At 49.1% G+C, this 21,136-nt stretch overlaps 1 protein-coding gene across 1 annotated transcript in view; it reads left to right on the forward strand.

The window, feature by feature from the left end:
* The first annotated feature begins 2,615 nt into the window (after nt 1-2,615).
* Nucleotides 2,616-21,136, forward strand: part of PPP2R2C (protein phosphatase 2 regulatory subunit Bgamma) — a 169,221-nt gene continuing 150,700 nt past the window's right edge. The window contains exon 1 of the mRNA XM_055435003.2: nt 2,616-2,806. Coding sequence (XP_055290978.1) covers nt 2,737-2,806 — 70 coding nt within the window. The 5' untranslated portion in view covers nt 2,616-2,736. The remainder of the gene's footprint in view (nt 2,807-21,136) is intronic.

Genomic DNA, 21,136 nt, shown 5'->3' on the forward strand with positions numbered 1-21,136 from the left:
TGTCTTGCTGATCCTGCTCCACTAATAGGTCAACCCCATAACAGCAGAGAGTTTGGTCTGTTCTGTTCTCATTACCACTGTGCTGGAAATGTGCCCTCACATAGTAGATGCTCAACAAACATTCGCCACAAATGAAAGAGTAAGGGGGAGGCCATAGAGAGAGAGGACAGTCAGGAGGACAGACGGGCAGTAGGATGGGGAACTCAGCTCTGTGCCAAGAAACAGAGATGCCTCCAGATCTAAGAAAGGAAGCAACGGATGGCGTCAGGTTGAGTAAGGTGGGGGTGGGAGTGAGCAGGATGTTGAGGGAGGAGCCTTGGTCCTGGTGTGGGAGTGCTTCAGAATGGAGGAGACAGTTCTCAGGAACCCTGAGCCAGTCAGAGGAGACTCATGGGGGTGCAAGTGGCTGAAACTGAGCCTTGGGGCCCAGCAAGGTTCAAGACCATAAACTCCCAGGTCCCCAGCCTGGCTCAGAGGCTGATGAAAGGGGTGGATCACTGTGGTGGGCCAGGTCAAGCCCCTATTCACGGTGATCCAGGGTATACGAGAAGATGGGGTGGATGTTTCAGGACTCACAGATGGGGTGAGGGGTCTTTCCAAGTTCAGAGAAGTGAGGCTCAGCCTGATGATAACAACTAACATTCCAGAGCACCCATGAGGCCAGGCCCCTACTAAGCATGGACTGGCCACACTAGCCCTGTGCTCACATTAAACAGGTGACGTTGTGCTTGCCCAGGGCTCCCTCACTGTTAGGGCTTGAACCCAGTCTGTCCGTCTTCCAGTGTCTGAGGCCACGGCCACTTTCCATACTGAGTTAGAGAGGGGAGAGGGGAACGGACAGAGAGGTTAGGTTAGGTGTTAGGTTCATGGGACCAGAGCAGCCCAGGCTGGTGGGTAAGAGAGGGTGTGAATGTCAGCCTCTTTCACTTCCCTGGTGGCTCAAATGGTAAAGTGTCTGCCTGCAATGTGGGAGACCCAAGTTCGATCCCTGGGTCGGGAAGATCCCCTGGAGGGGAACATGGAAACCCACTCCAGGATCCTTGCCTGGGAAATCCCATGGACGGAGGAGTCTGGTAGGCTACAGTCCATGGGGTCGAAAAGAGTCGGACACTACTGAGCGACTTCACTTTCACTTTTCATATCCGGAGGGTCCCTGCATTTTCCTGGTCCTTGCACTGAATCTTCATACCTGTGCTAAGAGGTGGGCGTGCTTGAGGAAGATGAGGTAGGGGACAGGTAGGGAAACTGCCCTGGGTCACTCAGCATCCAGGAGATGTTGACAGAGCCCCAAGCCCCTCCTGGGTCCTGCCGTTTCAATTATACCCTGCAGGGTGCTTGTAGGGGTGGGGAGGAACTTTATTCTGGGTGTTTCTAAGGAATAAAAGCCCAGTTCTAGCTTCAGAAACTCCCTCTCACTCCCCAGCCAGAAACCTCAGGGGGCTTCCACCTTCTCCAGCCTTTCCCATAATTCCAGCCTCCTGCCTTAGCCCCTTCTGGACTCTTCTGCCTCCACTGCAGTTTGGGGAATGCCTGGAGTTCCCCTCCAACAGTTGAGAGAAGGAGAGCATCACAGAATTGCAGGGGTTCGAGAGACCAGCTGCACCCCCGCCTGGGTCTTGTCCCCCTATTTCAGGCCAAGGGCCCCTTCAGCTCTGGTACTCATCGGGGGGCAGTCTGCACCTTTCCATCTCTCCCTTTCCAAAGAGGCGTCGCTGAACACCTAAGAAGGCCTGCTGGTGTCTGTGCGGTTGGGCAGAAGGGGATCCATCTACCCGTCCCCAACACCTCTGAAGGTCCCCTCTCTTCTAAGCTCCCCACCCACCAGGAGGACCTGGGCACGCAACAAAAGTGAAGTCGCTCGGTGGTGTCCGACCCTTTGCGCCCCCATGGACTATAGAACGCCAGGCTCCTCCGCCCATGGGATTTGCCAGGCAAGAGTACCGGAGTGGGTTGCCATTTCCTTCTCCAGGGGAATCTTCCCGACCCAGGGATTGAACCCGGGGCTCCCGCACTGCAGGGAGACGCTTTACCATCTGAGCCACCGGGCACGCAAAGTGGCCCCCAAATGCTCAGCTGCCCAGTGCCTCCCGCCAGCTGGTCATCTCCTTCCTCTCTCGCCCGCTGGCATACCCAGGGACCAAAGGTGTCCATCCGTGAGACCGAGAGCGCCGAGGGGCCGCTTCTGCCGGGGTGGGGGGCGCGGCTCCACCTGCAGGGTGCTGGGCGGCGGGCGCGCGGCAGGAGGCGCGGGCCGCGGGGGCGGAGGAGCGGGCGGCGCGAGGGAGGGGCCTGCGACAGCGGCGGCGGCGGCGGCGGCGGCGGCGGCCCCAGTCCGCGCAGCCCGGCTCGGCCCCGGCTCGGTCGGCGCAGCGCCGCGCGCGTCCCCTCCCGCCGCCGCCGCCGCCGCAGCCAGGCGCACCGGCACCCAGCCGCCGCCGCCGGGGCGCACGGACGCAGCGCGCACCGCCGGCCGGGATGCGCGCCCGGGACCCGGCCCGTCCCCACCCGCGGCCGCCGCCCGCCCGCCGCGCGCAAGCCTGACCGCGGCGCCCGCCTCGGCCGCCCTCGCCCGTCCCCCGGCCGCCCACTGGTCGCGCGATGCCCGCCCTCCGGGGCCCCGGCGGCCCGCGCCCCTGCTAGGCTGCGGCGGCATGGCCCGCGCGCCCGGCGCGACCTCTGCGGATTGCATCGGTGTGCGGCGGCGGGGCATGCCCAGGGCACCGGGCACGGCCTTCAATGGGCGAGGACACGGACACGCGGAAAATTAACCACAGCTTCCTGCGGGACCACAGCTATGTGACTGAAGGTAACGTACGTGTTGTCTGAGGCCCCTTCCGGCCGGCCGCGGCGTGGGGATGCCGTCGCACCGAATGCCCTCCGAAGGTTTGGACCGCGTGCTGTGTGTCGTGTCCCCCCACCCCACCCTACCCCACCCCCGCCCCGGTCCGGGAGGGAGGGAGTCGGAGGGCGCCGGTCTCCTGCTGCTCGGTAGCCGGACAGGGCAGCGCCCTCCTCCGCGCCGCCCTCCGGCGGGCAGCTTTCCGCCTCCAGGCCTGGTGGCACCCTGAATCGGCCCCGGCCCTCCTTTTTTGTAAAGGCCACCTCTGCGGCTACTCTGGTGAAGACATCCCGGGCGAATTTAGTGGCTTAAAATCCTGGGTTTGCCCTTTCATCCCAGTCCAGAGCCCGGCAGAATTTTCTAGGCTGCCCACTCCCCGGAGACTAAGAGCGACCCAGGAAGAGAAAAAAAAAAAAAAAAAATTCCGTGGCCAGATTGCCCCAGAGGCTCGAGGTTTTCGGCCCCTCCCTGTGGCCAGAAGCAAGGTCCCTTAGCGGGGTGAGAGAAGGCGGCTGGTTTGGGGTGGATCTTTTCTTCCTGGTGAATAAAATGAGACTGGAACAGCTGACCCTACACTGTCTGAACCCCAAAGTGGGACCTGCTACCCCAAACGGGCCCTGCATTGGAAATCCCCTAAATTGCCCTTACTCCCCACTACGAGGCTGGTGGGATCTAGAGGGTCAGCGACCCCTTCTTATAAGCCAGTAGTAAGTTCAAGGGTCCCCCGGCTCCACCCTGCCCAGGGAACGGTGGGGAAGCTCCCAGGCCTTGCCAGGCGCCCGCGGATTGGAGCCTTCATTGCGGATGGGGAAGGGCCGGCCGCGCGGGGTGCCGGAATGCGTTGGTGCGGACCCCTTGTGCCCGGAGACCTTCCCGGGTTAAGGGGCTTTACTGCGTCTTCCCTAGGGGCTGCCGGACTGGCTGCAGAGGGGTTGGTGGGTTTTAGCAAGAGGTCCCCTGGTGGGTGCTTCCGTGGGAGGGGCCCAGGACTTTGAGTGCCGCGGGGCTGGGGCGCGTGGGAGCCCGGGTCAGGAACCCGTGTGGGCTCTGAGCGGTGGTGACTCGACTCCGGGCGCTGTCCAGCCAGCGCCGATGCCAGGCTCCGCCTGAAATGAGGCCGAGGAGCCCGTCGGAGCCCTGCGGAGGCCTGGAGAGCGCGGGATCAGCGCGGGGTGGGCTCCCAGGCGTCCGGACCCAGGGATGCTGAGGCTGGGTGCGTGACCTGGGAGGAGTATAGGCTGGAGAGTGGCGCTCCCCGCTCCCCGGAGGAGAAGCGCTGAGTCACGCTTTGCTGATAGGTGTGTGTAGGGAGAGGGGGCAGGGCTGCTCGGGCTAGCTGAGGGCTCTGCCTCAAGTTAGGGGTTTCCTGGGGAAGCGGGGGTCCAGGGCATCTGAAAGGGGTCCTTTGTCGCCTGCCTTGGAGAGGCCGAGGAAGGATCAGTGTGTTTCCTGGGTGTTCTTTTTGCTGGCGGCCTGCTGAGAGGCAGAGGTGAAAGGCTGCTGAGTTGCTGGCAGGTGCCCCAGTGGTCTGGCTGGAGCCAGGAGAGGGGATCTTGGCAGGTCATCCTGATCTGGCTTTCTGGAGAAAGCCTCTGCTTTCTCATCTCTGCATGGAGGATGCTGGAACAAGGCGCTGGACTCTGTGACTTAAAGTAAAAAGCACTGCCTGACTCATAGTGGACATTGGCAAACCCTAATTCCTTCTTTATCCTGTCTCTCCCCGTTTTTCTCACAAATTCACCAGCTCTTAGAAGGGAGGAACAAGGGAGACGTGCGTAGTTACCAGAGTAGGAGGTGACGATTGTTAATTCTTCATTCATGCAACAAATATTTACTGACCATCTCCTAGTGTTTTAGCCCTGGGGACTGGACACAGGTCCTGTGCCCGGGCAGCCTGTATTCAGAAGGGAGCCCCATTTTGTGGACAAATCTCTTTCCTCATCTGTGAAATGGGAGTGAATAATAAAACCCTGTCTACAAGTTTTAGGGTTTATGTGGGGGTTAGGTGAAATGGTGGGCTTCCCTGGTGGGTCAGATGGTAAAGAATCCACCTGCAATGTGAGGGACCTGAGTTTGATCCCTGGGTTGGGAAGATTCCCTGGAGGAGGGCATGGCAACCCACTCCAGTGTTCTTGCCTAGAGAATCCCCATGGACAGAGGGGCCTGGCAGGTTACAGTCTGTGGGGTTGCAAAGAGATGGACACGACTGAGTGACTAAGCACAGCACAGCACAGGTGAGATGGTGGATGAAGGACTGACCCCAGAACTACAAATTGGGAACTAGCAGCCTCCGTGTGTGGAGAACCCATTATGTGTTGAGGCCTCACAGGAGCTCCACATACCCCACATGCCCATTTTATAGATGAAGAAACTGAGGCTTAGCCTTTGTCCACATCCCAGACTGAATGCCACTGTGTGCAGGGCATAGGGCTCTGGTCCTACGAATGCAGCAAGAAACAGGATTCAGAGTTCCTGCCCTCAGAGAACAGGGTCTAGTCAAGAAAGCAATAACAATAATTATTGGAATTATATGAGATTTCTGGCCACCCTGCATGGAAACAGACCTTCCTGCTATTGCATCTTGCCCGTATTTTGTGCTCAGAGCACAGAGTAGGTCACGGATTTGGGTGTCAGACAGCACATGTGCATGCTCGGTCGAGTCCATTGTGTTGACTCTTTGTGACCCCATGGACTGTTGCCTGCCAGGCTCTTCTGTCCATGAGGATTCTCTAGGCAAGAATACTGGAGTGGGTTGCCATGCCCTCCTTCAGGAAATCTTCCTGACCCAGGGATCGAACCCATGTCTCCTGTGGCTCTTGCATTGCAAGTGGATTCTTTTACCACTTGAGCCACCAGGGAAGCCTCAGATGTCAGACAGACTTGCATTCAAGTCCTACTTCTGAATCTTCATGTGCTGTGCAACAGGCGCAAGTTACTAAACCTTTCTGAGCTTCACTTTCCCCCTCTAATCAGAGAAGTAATAATGACTTGTCTTAAAGGATGGTTGGGAATATCAGTGGTTATGCTGATATAGACAGCATCTGGCACAGTGCTTTTGACCTGTTGGAAGCATTTTATACATGGTACTGTTAGAATTTAAAAGTCTTGTTCCTGGAGGAGCTTCACAAGCAAATAATGGATGCTGGGAGTTTGTAAAAGTGCCAGGTGTACAAATCCCTGTTCCAGCTGGTCATTTGGCTGCAAACACTCACAACACCCCAGTGACTGTGATCTACTTCCTGTTCCTTAAGCAGGGCATTTTTTCCTTTCTCTCAAGGTATTTGCCCTGGCTGTGTCCACTACCTGGAACACCCACCTCCTGCTCTTCCTTCTCATCCTTTAGGTCTCGAGTTAAATGTCATCTTCACCAGTGGGAGTCCAGTTCCTCAGTTTCCTCTTGTAAAATCCCAAATACCTTGGGAAGAGTTTAGGTTTTGTCAGTCATTCATACCTAGGCGTGGACATGTGTCACCGTGGAGAACAGAGAACTTTGCAGAATGGATGTGTGTTGGGAGAGAGCAGTACAGTTAAGGTTCTCAGGACAGTGGAAGGACCCGAGCCCTAGACAAAGGGGTGCCAGGGATCAGAGAATGCCAAGGAGTCTCTGTTTAGACTTTTCTCAAGAGCCAAATATGACTCCAAGAAGGACTCTTCCTGGCTGTGTTCTCTTGCTGCAGTCCTAAAACTCAGGTTATCGTTTGTTTGATTAGTCTTGAAGTCATGTCCAACTCTTTTTGCGACCCCATAGACTATAGCCTGCCAGGCTCCTGTGTCCATGGCATTTTCCAGGAAAGAATACTCGAGTGGGTTGCCATTTCCTTCTCCAGGGGATCTTCCTGACTCAGGGACTGAACCCAAGTCTCCTGCATTGGCAGTTGGATTCTTTATCACTGAGCCCCCAGGGAAACCCAGATTCAGCTTTAGGGTGAGTTAAAGAGACATTTCTAGGCTAGACTGGATCTAAGAAATACATTCATCCTTTTTCATACAGTAGCATTTACCAAGCACATCCTTCTCTGCGTCTGGGTCTGGGCAGGCAGGGATGAACCAGGGTACTTCCATTACCCCCTTGCAATGACTGGTTCGAAAATGAACTTGGGAATCCTTTCTGGAGGTTGAGTGGAGAGTAGAGAGAGCTGCAGGAAGCTGGTCCCTTTCTTGGGATGGAGCACAGAAGCCCCCCGGCAGCTGCCTTGAGATCATGGTGGAAACTGGCCTTAAGCCAACAACACAGTTGCTGTTAGAGTAGACAGTGAGTGAGATGTTGGTGACTCCTGGATTAACCAGGCCTAATGTCCACCTGCGAACTCCCAGATGCTCAAGCAGGTTTTAGAAAAGGCAGAGGCACCAGAGATCAAATTGCCAACATCCGCTGGATCATGGAGAAAGCAAGAGAGTTCCAGAAAAACATCTATTTCTGCTTCATTGACTATGCCAAAGCCTTTGACTGTGTGGATCACAACAAACTGTGGAACATTCTGAAAGAGATGGGAATACCAGACCACCTGACCTGCCTCTTGAGAAACCTGTATGCAGGTCAGGAAGTAACAGTTAGAACTGGACATGGAACAACAGACTGGTTCCAAATAGGAAAAGGAGTATGTCAAGGTTGTATATTGTCACCCTGCTTATTTAACTTATATGTAGAGTACATCATGAGGAAAGCTGGGCTGGAAGAAGCACAAGCTGGAATCAAGATTGCCGGGAGAAATATCAATAACCTCAGATATGCAGATGACACCACCCTTATGGCAGAAAGTGAAGAGGAATTAAAAAGCCTCTTGATGAAAGTGAAAGAGGAGAGTGAAAAGGTTGGCTTGAAGCTCAACATTCAGAAAACTAAGATCATGGCATCTGGTCCCATCACTTCATGGGAAATAGATGGGGAAACAGTGGAAACGTGTCAGACTTTGTTTTTCTGGGCTCCAAAATCACTGCAGATGCTGATTGCAGCCATGAAATGAGAAGACACTTACTCCTTGGAAGGAAAGTTATGACCAACCTGCTGCTGCTGCTAAGTCACTTCAGTCGTGTCCGACTCTGTGTGACCCCATAAACGGCAGCCCACCAGGCTCCCCCGTCCCTGGGATTCTCCAGGCAAGAACACTGGAGTGGGTTGCCATTCCCTTCTCCAATGTGTGAAAGTGAAGTCGCTCAGTCATGTCTGACTCGTAGCGACCCCATGGACTGCAGCCTACCAGGCTCCTCCATCCATGGGATTTTCTAGGCAAGAGTACTGGAGTGGCTTGCCATTGCCTTCTCCAATGACCAACCTAGATAGCATATTAAAAAGCAGAGACATTATTTTGCCAACCAAGATCCATCTAGTCAAGGCTATGGTTTTTCCAGGGGTCATGTGAGAGTTGGACTGTGAAGAAAGCTGATCGCTTTTGAACTGTGGTATTGGAGAAAACTCTTGAGAGTCTGTTGGACTGCAAGGAGAGCCAACCAGTCCATTCTAAAGGAGATCAGTCCCTGGTGTTCATTGGAAGGACTGATGCTAAAGCTGAAACTCCAATACTTTGGCCACCTCATGTGAAGAATTGACTCACTGGAAAAGACTCTGATGCTGGGAGGGATTGGGGGCAAGAGGAGAAGGGAACGACAGAGAATGAGATGGTTGGATGGCATCACTGACTCAATGGAGGTGGGTTTGAGTGAACTCCAGGAGTTGGTGATGGACAGGGAGGCCTGGTGTGTTGTGATTCATGGGGTCACAAAGAGTCGGACACGACTGAGCGACTGAACTGAACTGAACTGAATGTCCACCCTACTTCTGGGCTTCCAGTTCCATAAGCTGCTATATTTACTCATTGCTTCAAACTTGAAGCCAAGTATCTGTTACTTACAGCCAGCAGCACCCCTACTCGTACAGCCTTTACTGATTGTCAAGAAAACAGAAAAGCTGTCCTGTCACTCACGACCAAAACACAAGATACTTAAATCCAGGAGGTAGCTGGGTTTTTTTTTTTTTTTTATTTTGCATTCTGTTTTGGAAATCCTCTTTGGTCTCTTTCACTCACTCAAGTCAAAGTTACAGAGTTCTGATTTCCCCTCCTGGTACTTCCAGCCACATGAGGGATCCCAAGATCTGCTGTCAGGAGACCTAGGTTCCGGGTGGGGTCTGGAGACCTGCATTCCTGGTGAGGTCTGCTCTGGGTCTGTAATCTTGGGCAGAAGCCTTAGTTTCTGTTCCAGGTTTTTCGCAGATCAGTTGAAATGAGGGATGTGCAAGTGTTTGATGTTGTTGCATCTTCGCTGTGGACTCCCCCACCATGCTTTGTGAATGGAATACATTCAGTGGACTCATGGCATTAAATGGCTTGGTGCATGTGATCGTACCCAGCCCAGGGCCTGGGGCACAGTCAGGACTTAATAGATATTGTCCATAAATAACAATGTCTGTTCTTTAGGAGCTGGAGTCAGACTAGCTCTTAGCTGCATATTCCCTGATGGCTCAGATGGTAAAGACTCTGCCTGCTATGCGGGAGATGGAGTTTGATCCTTGGGTGGGGAAGATCCCTGGAGAAGTGAATGGCAATCCACTCCAGTATTCTTGTCTGGAGAATGCCATGGACAGAAGAGCCTGACAGGCTTTGTAGTACATGGGGTTGCAAAGAGTTGGACACGACTGAATGACTAATACACCCACAGCCCATAGAAATGTCAGACTGGCTGACCCAACTTCATCTCCAACCTTAGGGAAATTGAGCTGAGAGGGGAGGTTATGTCTGACAGTGACCTGAACCAGCCCAGGGGGAAAGCAGAAGAGCCGGCTTTGATTTTTTGAAATCTTGGTTCCTTTTGCTTCCATTTAGAACTGTCCCTTTCATAAGCTTTCCTGGGGTTTCATGAACTGATGTTGTTTCCACTTCTGGTGTGGGGGCAGGGTGAGAGGCTGAAATGGGACACCGGTGTCTGTCCCCTGTAAAGTCATATCACCTCTCTGAGCTGCAGTTTCCCTGCACTGCTTCCTGCCCTGGGATTCCACAAGGCCACATGGACTCCCAACAGTCCACTCTGGGCAGGGGCTATTATTGTTAGCAGTTTCCTCAAACTGTCGTGGGGGCCAGCCCTCACTTAAAGGTTGGTGCAGTCACAAAGTAGGGGTTTTCTCATTTTCTTTCTGCAAGATGGAAATCAAATGCTAATACAATGCTTCCACATCATCTCCTGGTTGTTTTTACCTGCTGCAGCTTTTGTTCTTTATCTTTAGAGTCAGCATAGCTAAGGGATGTTTCGCTGAGAGGTGTTTTAGGTCTTGAGACCCGAAGCATGGGCATGGCTGTGTGAAAGGCTGGAGCTTAATGGGAAGGATTATAGAGTAACAATGCAGATAAAGAGAAAAGAATGGCCTCTAGATAAACACTGTTAGCCACTTGCCATAGCTCCTTCCCCTCTTTTGCAAATGCCCATGTCTGTCTTTAATAAAAGTTTAATCTTTCCATATAAACCATTTTGAAGGGTACTTTTCTCATTAAGCATGAGGTTATAAGAATTTTCCAGTCCCTTTGCTGAAGGGCTGGTTTTCTGAGCATGCAATCCAGGCAGGCCCCATGCTCACATTCTCAGAAGGACCAAGAACCCTGTCCTTGGTTTAATTCTCCACTGTCCCCACCTTGAAATCTTTAAAAATTGTGTCCTTAAACCCTTGTTATGTGAGTTACCTTTGATGGGAGAGTAGAGCATGATGGTGAACAGAAGTGACACGTGCACCAAACGACTCCACTGTTCCTTAAGCGGCTTCCAGATCACACTTACCTGGGGTCACTTGGAATATCACTGAGCTTCTGAGCAGCCTGGGGCCACCAGAATTCTGTGAGTTGGCACCAGTCAGCATGTCCGTGATGGTGTAAACAGAGGCACTCACAGCCCGGAGGGGCCATGCTTTCTTTTTGAACCAGAAAACTTGTTTTGAATGCTGAAAGGAGGCAGTGGCATTTTAAGAAGCACACGGACCAAGGAACCCTAACATAACCTTTGTTACTCGTGAGACATCCCTGGTCTAGCTAGTCACTACTTCTGAAAATGATGGCATCAAAAGAAAGGGAAAGACGGACCATGGTTCCTGTTCCCATCAACCCTCGTTCACCACTGAGTGGGTAAGTGTCTCAGACACTCAAGCGTCAAAGAGTGAAATAAAAACGTGCAGTGTTCTTACTGCTTTTATACGAACAAGCTACGTATACCTGTAGGAGCTCCCAGATACAAACTGTGTAATTCAGTGATTCTGCATTCTAGTTCAGTGCTCTTCTATTTGCATTTAAAGCTGTAATTACACAAGAGACTGGGCGATAAAATCCATGTTAATAATTTAAACTTTCAACTGTCATTAAATAGCAAATAACTAAGACCAGTCATGGGTAAAAATGGAAAGCTTTATATTTTTGTTCCTTTCGTGATACTTCTCCCTGCTTTTTATCCTCTGCATTTTCACTTTGCACTAGACCCCACAAATGAAATATGCTCAGACGCTCAGTTATGTCCGATTGTGCAAGCCCATGGACTGTAGTCCACTCGCCAGGCTCCTCTGTCCATGGAATTATCCAGGCAAAAATACTGGAGTGGGTTGCCATTTCCTACTCCAGAGGATCTTCCTGACACAGGGATCGAACCTGTGTCTCCCGCATTGGCAGGTGGATTCTTTGCCACTGCGCCACCAGGGTGGGGAAAATCTCAAAGGATCGATTATTCGATACCCTATGAGTTGTTGTCGTTTAGTCACTAAGTCATGTGTGACTCTGCAACCCCGTGGACTGTAGCCCACCAGGCTCCTCTGCAGATGTTATGGATAGTCCTGTTGTGCTGTAGTGAGGAGGGTGGAATCCTTGACCCCACCCCCCTTAGCTTTTGTGATTGGTGGAACTGGTGAGAACCTGTCACTCACTGGACCATTTTTCTCTGCTGGGCGGAGCTATAGTATTAAGGTCTCTGCTTCAATGGCAAGCCACTCCAGTACTCTTGCCTAGAAAATCCCATGGATGGAGGAGCCTGGTAGGCTGCAGTCCGTGGGGTCGCTAAGGGTCGGACACGACTGAGCGACTTCACTTTCACTTTTCACTTTCCACTTTCACATTGGAGAAGGAGATGGCAACCCACTCTAGTGTTCTTGCCTGGAGAATCCCAGGGACGGGGGAGCCTGGTGGGCTTCCGTCTATGGGGTCGCACAGAGTCGGACACGACTGAAGTGACTTAGCAGCAGCTCCACCAAGAAGAGGCCTATGTTTCCCTCATTTCAGAGACCAGCCTTTAGATCTGTCTCTCCCCACAGGCCCAGGAGCGGGGGCAGTGGAGCAGGGGTCCCTAGCTCATTCCGCTCCGCCCCCACCAAGAATTTACCATTAAGAAAGATATGTTTTTCCCTTTGGTCCATCTTCCTTGTGTGTTTTCAAGTCCTAGCAGGGATGAGCGGTGTGTAACTGGTTCCCTCAGCCCTGCCTCCAAATACCATCATTTTATTGGCTGCACACTCTTCCCCTGAGAGATGTCATAGTTCAACTCATCACCTCCGACTGCTGGATAATTAGGCTGCCTGTTTTCTTTTATAACTAACACTGAGGGAAGGGATGCTAGGTATGTAAGAAGACAGCCTATTCCCATCCTCCCCCTAAATCTGAAATAATTTTGCTCAGAGAGAGTCCTGCACGTGCAACTTTATGTAGAAATTATGAATGTGCTTAATGTTCTTGACACTCACTGCCCAATTATTCTCCAGAAAGTTTCTCTACTTTATCTCATGCTGATCAGCATTGGGTATTCTAATTTGGTTGACCTTTGCAGATATCATAGATGAAAAAAATATTTGTTTTAATGCATGTCTGAATGCCAATGCTTTTGAACTGTGGTGCTGGAGAAGACTCTTGAGAGTCCCTTGGACTGCAAGGAGATCCAACCAGTCCATTCTAAAGGAGATCAATCCTGGGTGTTCATTGGAAGGACTGATGCTGAAGCTGAAACTCCAATACTTTGGCCACCTCATGCGAAGAGTTGACTCAATGGAAAAGACTCTGATGCTGGGAGGGATTGGGGGCGGGAGGAGAAGGGGCTGACAGAGAATGAGATGGCTGGATGGCATCACCGACTCGATGGACGTGAGTTTGAGTGAACTCCGGGAGTTGGTGATGGACAGGGAGGCCTGGCGTGCTGTGATTCATGGGGTCGCAAAGAGTCGGACATGACTGAGCGACTGAACTGAACTGAACTGAATGCCAATGAGGTTGAACACTTTTCCCCTTGTGTTCAACAACAGGCATTTACTGATCCCCTTACATGCCAGGGGGAGGTGAGATGCCAGATGTACATTGAAGAATAAGGACATTTGCCCAGTCGTTCATTCAACAAAATATTTCTGGAGCGCCCACTATGCGCTAGGCACAGAAGATACCCATATCTCTGGGCAGGGAGAGTGAGATGGGGGCGAGAGGAACAAAAAAGAGAGCTGAGGCCAGAGCACCAACATCTAAGGGACAGAGAATGAGAATTCTTGTTGGCCACCCAGCTAGAAGGTAAAATAAGAAGGCTCTGGAGTCACAGACCCAAGAGAATCCTGGGAGGGAAGGGAGAGAGAGGGCTGGCATGAAGAAGGGTGGATCAGCCAGCCTTGAACACTGCCAAGTGGTCAGAACAGTATCGGTAAGCATCACTCAGGTGCTCACACACACCTGGCACCTGGTCCTCTTGGGCTCTATTTGGTGATGTCATATTTCCATGAGACTCTATACTCTGCACCCCTAGTTCTCTCCGTTGGCTTGCAGAATAGTTTGCTTTCCACTAGCCCCATGGTGCCCTAGGGAGTCCTGTTACTTAGCACAGGTCTCTTCACCAGTTAGCCCTCATGCCGAATTACTCACCTGGTCTTCATCATTAAACAATAATGAAACAAACATAATAGCCATTATTGTTGTTCAGTCGCTAAGTCGGACTCTTTGTGACGCCGCGGACTGCAGCACACCAGACTACTCTCTGTATCCCAGAGCTTGCTCAAATTCATGTGTATTGAGTTGGTGATGTTGCCTCACCATCTCATCCTCTGCTCCCGCTTCTCCTCCTGCCTTCAATTTTTCCTAGCATCAGGGTCTCTTCCAGTGAGTCGGCTCTTCGCATCAGGTGGCCGAAGTACTGGCGCTTCAGCCTAAGCAACAGTTCTTCAATGAATAATTCAGGGTTGATTTCCTTCAGGATTGACTGGATTGATCTCCTTGCAGTCGAAGGGACTCTCAAGAGTCTTCTCCAACACCACAATTTGAAAGCATCAATTCTTCAGTGCTCAGCCTTCTTTATGGTCCAACTCTCACATCCATACATGATTACTGGAAAAACCATAGCTTTGACTACACAGACTTTTGTCAGCAAAGTGATGTCTCTGCTTTTTATTACACTGTCTAGATTTTTCATGACTTTCCTTCCAAGGAGCAAGCATCTTTTAATTTCCTGGCTTCAGTGACCATCCACCATGATTTTGGAGCCCAAGAAAATAAAATCTATCACTGCTTCCATTTTTCCCTTCTCTTTGCCATGAAGTGATGGGACCAGATGCCATGATCTTAGTTTTTTGAATGCTGAGTTTTAAGCCAGCTTTTTCACTCTCCTCTTTCACCATCATGAAGAGGCTCTTTAGTTCCTCCTCACTTTTTGCCTTTAGAGTGGTACCACCTGCATATCTGAAGTTGTTGATATTTCTCCTGGCAATCTTGATTTCAGCTTGTGATTCATCTAGCCAGTCATTTGCATGATGTACTCTGCATAAAAGTTAAATAAGCAGGGTGACAATATATACTTTATCATATTCCTTTCCAAATTTTGAACCAGTCTGTTGTTCCATGTCTGGTTCTAACTGTTGCTTCTTGACCTGCATATTGATTTCTCAGGAGACAGGTAAGATGGTCTGGTACTCCCATTTCTTTAAGAATTTTCCACAGTTTGCTGTGATCCACACAGTCTAAGGCTTTAGCGTAGTCAGTGAAGCAGATGTTTTTCTAGAACTCCCTTGCTTTCTTCATGATCCAGTAAATGTTGCAATTTGATCTCTGGTTCCTCTGCCTTTTCTAAACCCAGCTTGCACATCTGGAAGTTCTTGGTTCACATACTGCTGAAGCCTAGCTTGAAGGATTTTGAGCCGTTTATTATGACTGACCATTTATTGGGCACACACTGTATGTCAAATGCGATGCTAAATGCTTCATCTTACTGGATCCCCACAAACCCCAATGTGTGTGTGTGTGTGTGTGTGTTGTCTGCATTTTACCAAGGAGAAAGGTGAGGCCTGGACATTTGCCCAGAGTCACTTGGTTTGTAAAGAGCCAAGCTGGGGTTTGAATGTTGGCCGTGTGCCTGTGGAACCCACTCTCCTGATCTCCACATTGCTTGGTCGGGCTGACAGAGCAGTGACAGATGGCCTTCTCAGTTCTGGTTCTGCACCCAGCTTCAAAGGGTCTCTTGACTTAACCCAAGATTGCCTGGCCCAGTGCTCACGCTGAACACGCAGCTAGAACTGCACCTGTCCCAGCTGCGTGGGGGTGAAATTAATCCAGATGGGTCAGTGAGAGGAGGGGTGAGTGGTGGTGGGTGATCACAGCTCTGCTCTGTGAAGGACAGGTGCTTTGGCACCAAAGGGAGCAGCCTTTCCTGGGTCAGAAGTGGCGGTGTATTGAGATACATTCTAGTGCATTCCAAGCAGAAGGAACAGCACGTGCAAAGTGACATGTGCTTGTCCGCTTACAGAATCTGGACTTCTTTGCCTGAAACTCAGTTGTAGTTGCCAGTCTGCCTGGGGACCAGGACCCACCTGGGACTCCTGTGCTGCCCAGGATGGGCATTGCCCTTTTGCACAGTGGGACCCATTGTCCTCGAGAACCCTGGGCTGAATGGCACATTGAGGCAGAACAAAGGCTGCTCAGAGGCTCCGGCTGCCCCAAGCAGAGATGGGATCTCCAACTGCAGCCACTGGGCCTCCTCTGGACCAGCCTGGCCTCCTGCATCCTCCTGCCCCCATACCCTGCTGAGGTTGCAGCCCTGACTCCAGGGGCTGCCAGGCCTGGGCTCCGCTCCTGGCACAGCTGGGCACCTTTGGCAGGTTCTTCAGCCTCTGATCCAGTTTCCCCATCCCTGAAGCTGGGGGAGAAGTGCCTGCCACCCGGGCTTTCTGTATTAAGTGCAATCATGTACATATTGTGCTTACGTCTCAGTAAAAGGGAGCCACTTGTACTGTCATTATCAGCTTCTGATTTTCTTTTCACAATTTCAATGAAGTCTTAACAAAACCTTTCAGATATGTACCAAAGTAGAGAAAATTTCACATTGATTGTTCTTCACACATCCCCTTGCCTTTCAGCTGCTCTCAAGATTTTGCTGTACTTTCTTCATTCACCTTCCCATTCTTTTGGCTTAAGAATTTTAAAAACTATATATTGAATGGTTCATTTGGCTGCATTGTATGTTAGTTGCAGCACAGGAATCTTTTTAGTTGTGGCATGCAAACTTGCTTGCAGCATGGGAGATCTAACTGCTTGACCAGGGGTCGAACCCCTGCCTTGGGAGCATGGATCCTTAGCCATGGGACCATCAGGGAAGTCCCTTGGCTTAAGAATTTTTAAGTATTGGATTTCTATGGTGGTCCAGTGGTGAAGACTGTGCATCCAGGGACTATGGGTTCAATCCCTGGTCTGGGAAGTTCTGCATGCTGCGTGGTGAGGCAAAAAATATATATATATATATTTTTTTTAATGAATTCAAGACTACTGTTATTTTACCCCTACATCAGCAGGCACCTCTGAAAGGTGAGGGCATTTTTTTTGCATAACCAAGTATCACTGTCTCACCGAACAAAATGGGTAGTAATTCCTTTCAATCTAAATTCTGGTCCATGTTAGTGAATCAGCTCTACTTCGATGCAACCTAAACAAACATTGATTAATTCTGGTTCATTTTAGCAATGTCTCCAGGTATCTCAAAATTTTTTTGTTGTTGTTATAGTTGGTTGGTTTGACCCAGGTTCTAAAGTTCTATTTTTGGTTATTCATCTCCTGAGTCTTTTCTGATGGAAATCAGTCCTCCACCCTGACTTGCTGAAGACAGTCGTTACTATTTTGTAAAGAATTACAGTTTAAACCCTGTTGTCCATAATCCCTGGCTGGACCCCAGTATTGTGACAGGACTGGATGCTGACGGGTGGTCGCCTGGGTGGTGGGAATCCCCAGGCGTGCCCCTTCTGATTCCAGGATCCCTCCTCACCACTCATCAGCTGCGAGATCCTGGGCAGGTTGTTCAGCGGTGACGCCATTGTCACCGTGAGCTACTCACATTACAGACCCATGAACAAAATAAACGGTTTCTGTTTGAAGACGTGGACCAGAATTTAGATTGAAAGGAGTTAATGCTCAATTCAGTCGGTGAAGACACTGAGTTCTGAGACAGTTTGCACAGCGATAAGTGGCTGGAATGGTCATGCTGCTGCTGCTGCTCGGTCACGTCAGTCGTGTCCGACTCTGTGGACCCCACAGACGGCCTCCTGCCAGGCTCCCCCGTCCCTGGGTTCTCCAGGCAAGAACACTGGAGTGGGTTGCATTTAGATCCCCAAAACTGAGCTCCCAGTCCCGCCCAGCTCTCTCTGAGGCCCCTTGTCCAGCTACTGTGTCTTCTAGATTCTGACTCCCTCAGGACCTTCCAGTAACTTCCTTCCTGCTTGTGTTAACCTGCGTCAATTTCTGTTCCTTATAACTAAAGAACCTGAGTTCCCAGTCCTGGCCAGGAGGCGTGGCTGAGCTCAGATCGTAAGACAGGACAGGAACCTGGCCCTTCTGAAACATAGGACCTGGAGTCTTGTCTCATGCAGTATCAGCAGATATGTATCTCAGACATGCATGCTTCCTCTGCACACAACTCAACACCTGGTACCACCTGTACTTCCTAGGTGCTGAGTATTTGTGCATTTGAATGACGAAGTGAACAAATGGCGTATCTTCAAATCCGATTCCAGAGCGGTTCAATTTTTTTTTTTTTCCAAATGCCACATTTCCCCTGGCTACACTCTCTGGGTATAGGCAATCTTAACTTTGCACTGTTACAATGTGTACAGATTTCAGTACCACAGTTTAGTTCAATAATGCCAGTCCCCCAACCACACAACCCAGATTTCAGCTACCACTGAATGGTAACTGTGAGTAACTGCATCAAGTACAAACGTTGCCAGTTGCTCTCCAGCCCAAGGATCACTAAGTAAATAACATACGAGAATCGTGATCTGTGACCAAGTCGTTTCTTTCAGCGTCTGGCGCTGGTTGGTCCCTGCGGATCTGTGAATTCACATACAGACAGCAAGACATATAGTGATGGTGCCTGCTTGTTTCCAGGTGATAAACCTACATGACGTTTTCCAAAAGTGGGTAGTCAAAAGAGGAAATTTGGCCCACAAAGATGCTGTTCAGAAAGAAGAGAGAGAGAGAGAAAAGAAAAGCGATAATGCTGGAAGAAGAATTTGGATTGAATATAAATGCAGTTATAGAGGAAATCTACTCTGGGAATGCTGAAGTTGCAACCATTCGAAATTCTATATAGCCAGGGGAACTAAGTCTAGTTGAACTAATTGACATAAATGAAGCAAGTGCCTGTGACCAAAAAAGAAAAAAATGAAGATGTCTCAGGGAAGGTGACACTGGCAACATATTTCATGTTAAAGGAACTCTTAAAGATATTTCACAACGTTGAAGGTGCGGAGAGTAGAATCTTGGAAGCCAATCTAAACTTAGAAAGGCAATTCTCCAAGGCATAGAAAGATGCTTGCCCAGCATCATAAGTTATCCAACAAGCAGAGGGAGCCAGAACTCTTGAAACTGGTCTAGATACAATTTATTTTATTTATTTTTTTAAAATCTATTTTATTGGAGGCAAATTACCTTACATTAATATATTGGTTGGTTTTGCCATACATTGACATGAATCCGCCCCGGGTGTACATGTGTTCCCTTTCTTGAACCCCCCTCCCACCTTCCTCCTCCCCATATCCTCCCTCCATGTCATCCCCGTGCACCAGCCCCTAGCACCTGTATCATGCGTCGAACCTGGACTGGTCACTTATGATAATATACATGCTACAATGCCGTTCTCCCCAATCATCCCACCTTCACCCTCTCCCACAGAGTCCCAGAGACTGTTCTATATGCCTATGTCTCTTTTGCAGTCTCGTATACAGGGTTCAGGTTACCATCTTTCTAAATTCCATATATATGCGTTAGTATACTGTATTGATGTTTTTCTTTCTGGCTTACTTCACTCTGTATAATTGGCTCCAATTTCATCCACCTCATTAAAACTGATTCAAATTCATTCTTTTTGATGGTTGAAAAATACTCCATCGTGTATATGTACCAAAGCTTTCTTATCCATTCATCTGCAGATGGACATCTAGGTTGCTTCCATGTCCTGGCTATTATAAACAGTGCTGTGATGAACATTGGAGTACATGTGTCTCTTTCAATTCTGGTTTCCTCGATGTGTATGCCTAGGAGTGCGATTGCTGGATCATATGGCAGTTCTATTTCCAGTTTTTTGAGGAATCTCCACACTGTTCTCCATAGTGGCTGTACTAGTTTGCATTCCCACCAACAGTGTAAGAGGGTTCCCTTCTCTCCACACCCTCTCCAGCATTTATTGCATGTAGACTTTTGGATAGCAGCCATTCTGATTGGTGTGAAATGGTATCTCATTGTGGTTTTGATTTGCATTTCTCTGATTATGAGGGATGTTGAGCATTTTTTCATGTGTTTGTTAGCCATCTTTATGTCTTCTTTGGAGAAATGTCTGTTTAGTTCTTTGGCCCATTTTTTGATTGGGTCACTTAGTTTTCTGGAATTGAGCTGCAGGAGCTGCTTGTATATTTTGGAGATTAATCCTTTATCAGTTGCTTTATTTGCTATTATTTTCTCCCATTCTGAAGGCTGTCTTTTCACCTTGCTTAGAGTTTCCTTTGCTGTGCAGAAGCTTTTGATTTTAATTAGGTCCCATTTGTTTATTTTTGCTTTTATTTCCAATATTCTGGGAGGTGGGTCTTGGAGGATCCTGCTGTGATTTATGTCAGAGAGTGTTTTGCCTACGTTCTCCTCTAGGAGTTTCATAGTATCTGGTCTTACATTTAGCGCTCTAATCCATTTTGAGTTTATTTTGGTGTATGGTGTTAGGAAGTGTTCTAGTTTCATTCTTTTACAAGTGGCTGACCAGTTTTCCCAGCACCACTTGTTAAAGAGACTGTCTTTTCTCCATTTTATATTCTTGCCTCCTTTGTCGAAGATAAGGTGTCCATAGGTGTGTGGATTTATCTCTGGGCTTTCTATTTTGTTCCATTGATCTATATTTCTGTCTTTATGCCAGTACCATACTGTCTTGATGACTGTGGCTTTGTAGTAGAGCCTGAAGTCTGGCAGGTTAATTCCTCCAGTTCCATTTTTCTTCTTCAAGATTGCTTTGGCTATTCAAGGTTTTTTGTATTTCCATATAAATTGTGAGATTATTTGTTCTAGTTCTGTGAAAAATATTGTTGGTAGCTTGATAGGGATTGCATTGAATGTATAAATTACTTTGGGTAGTATACTCATTTTTACAATATTTATTCTTCCAATCCATGAACACGGTATATTTCTCCATCTATTAGTGTCCTCTTTGATTACTTTCACTAGTGTTTTATAGTTTTCTATGTACAAGTCTTTTGTTTCCTTAGGTAGATATATTCCTAAGTATTTAATTCTTTTCGTTGCAACAGTGAATGGAATAGTTTCCTTAATTTCTCTTTCTATTTTCTCATTATTAGTGTATAGGAATGCAAGGGATTTCTGTGTGTTGATTTTCTATCCTGCAACTTTACTGTATTCATTGATTAGCTCTAGTAGTTTTCTGGTAGAGTCTTTAGGGTTTTCTGTGTAGAGGATCATGTCATCAGCGAACAGTGAAAGCTTTACTTCTTCTTTTCCGATTTGTATTCCTTTTATGTCTTTTTCTGCTCTGATTGCTGTAGCCAAAACTTCCAGAACTATGTTGAATAGTAGTGGTGAGAGTGGGCACCCTTGTCTTGTTCCTGACTTTAGGGGAAATGCTTTCAGTTTTTCACCATTGAGGATAATGTTTGCTGTGGGTTTGTCGTATATAGCTTTTATTATGTTGAGATATGTCCCTTCTATTCCCACTTTCTGGAGAGTTTTTATCATAAATGGATGTTGTATTTTGTCGAAGGCTTTCTCTGCATCTATTGAGATAATCATATGATTTTTATTTTTCAGTTTGTTAATGTGGTATATTACGTTGATTGATTTG

This window comes from Moschus berezovskii, chromosome 5, assembly GCF_049115385.1.
Source record: "Moschus berezovskii isolate FMDL1 chromosome 5, NW_MosBer_1.0, whole genome shotgun sequence".
NCBI lineage: Eukaryota > Metazoa > Chordata > Mammalia > Artiodactyla > Moschidae > Moschus > Moschus berezovskii.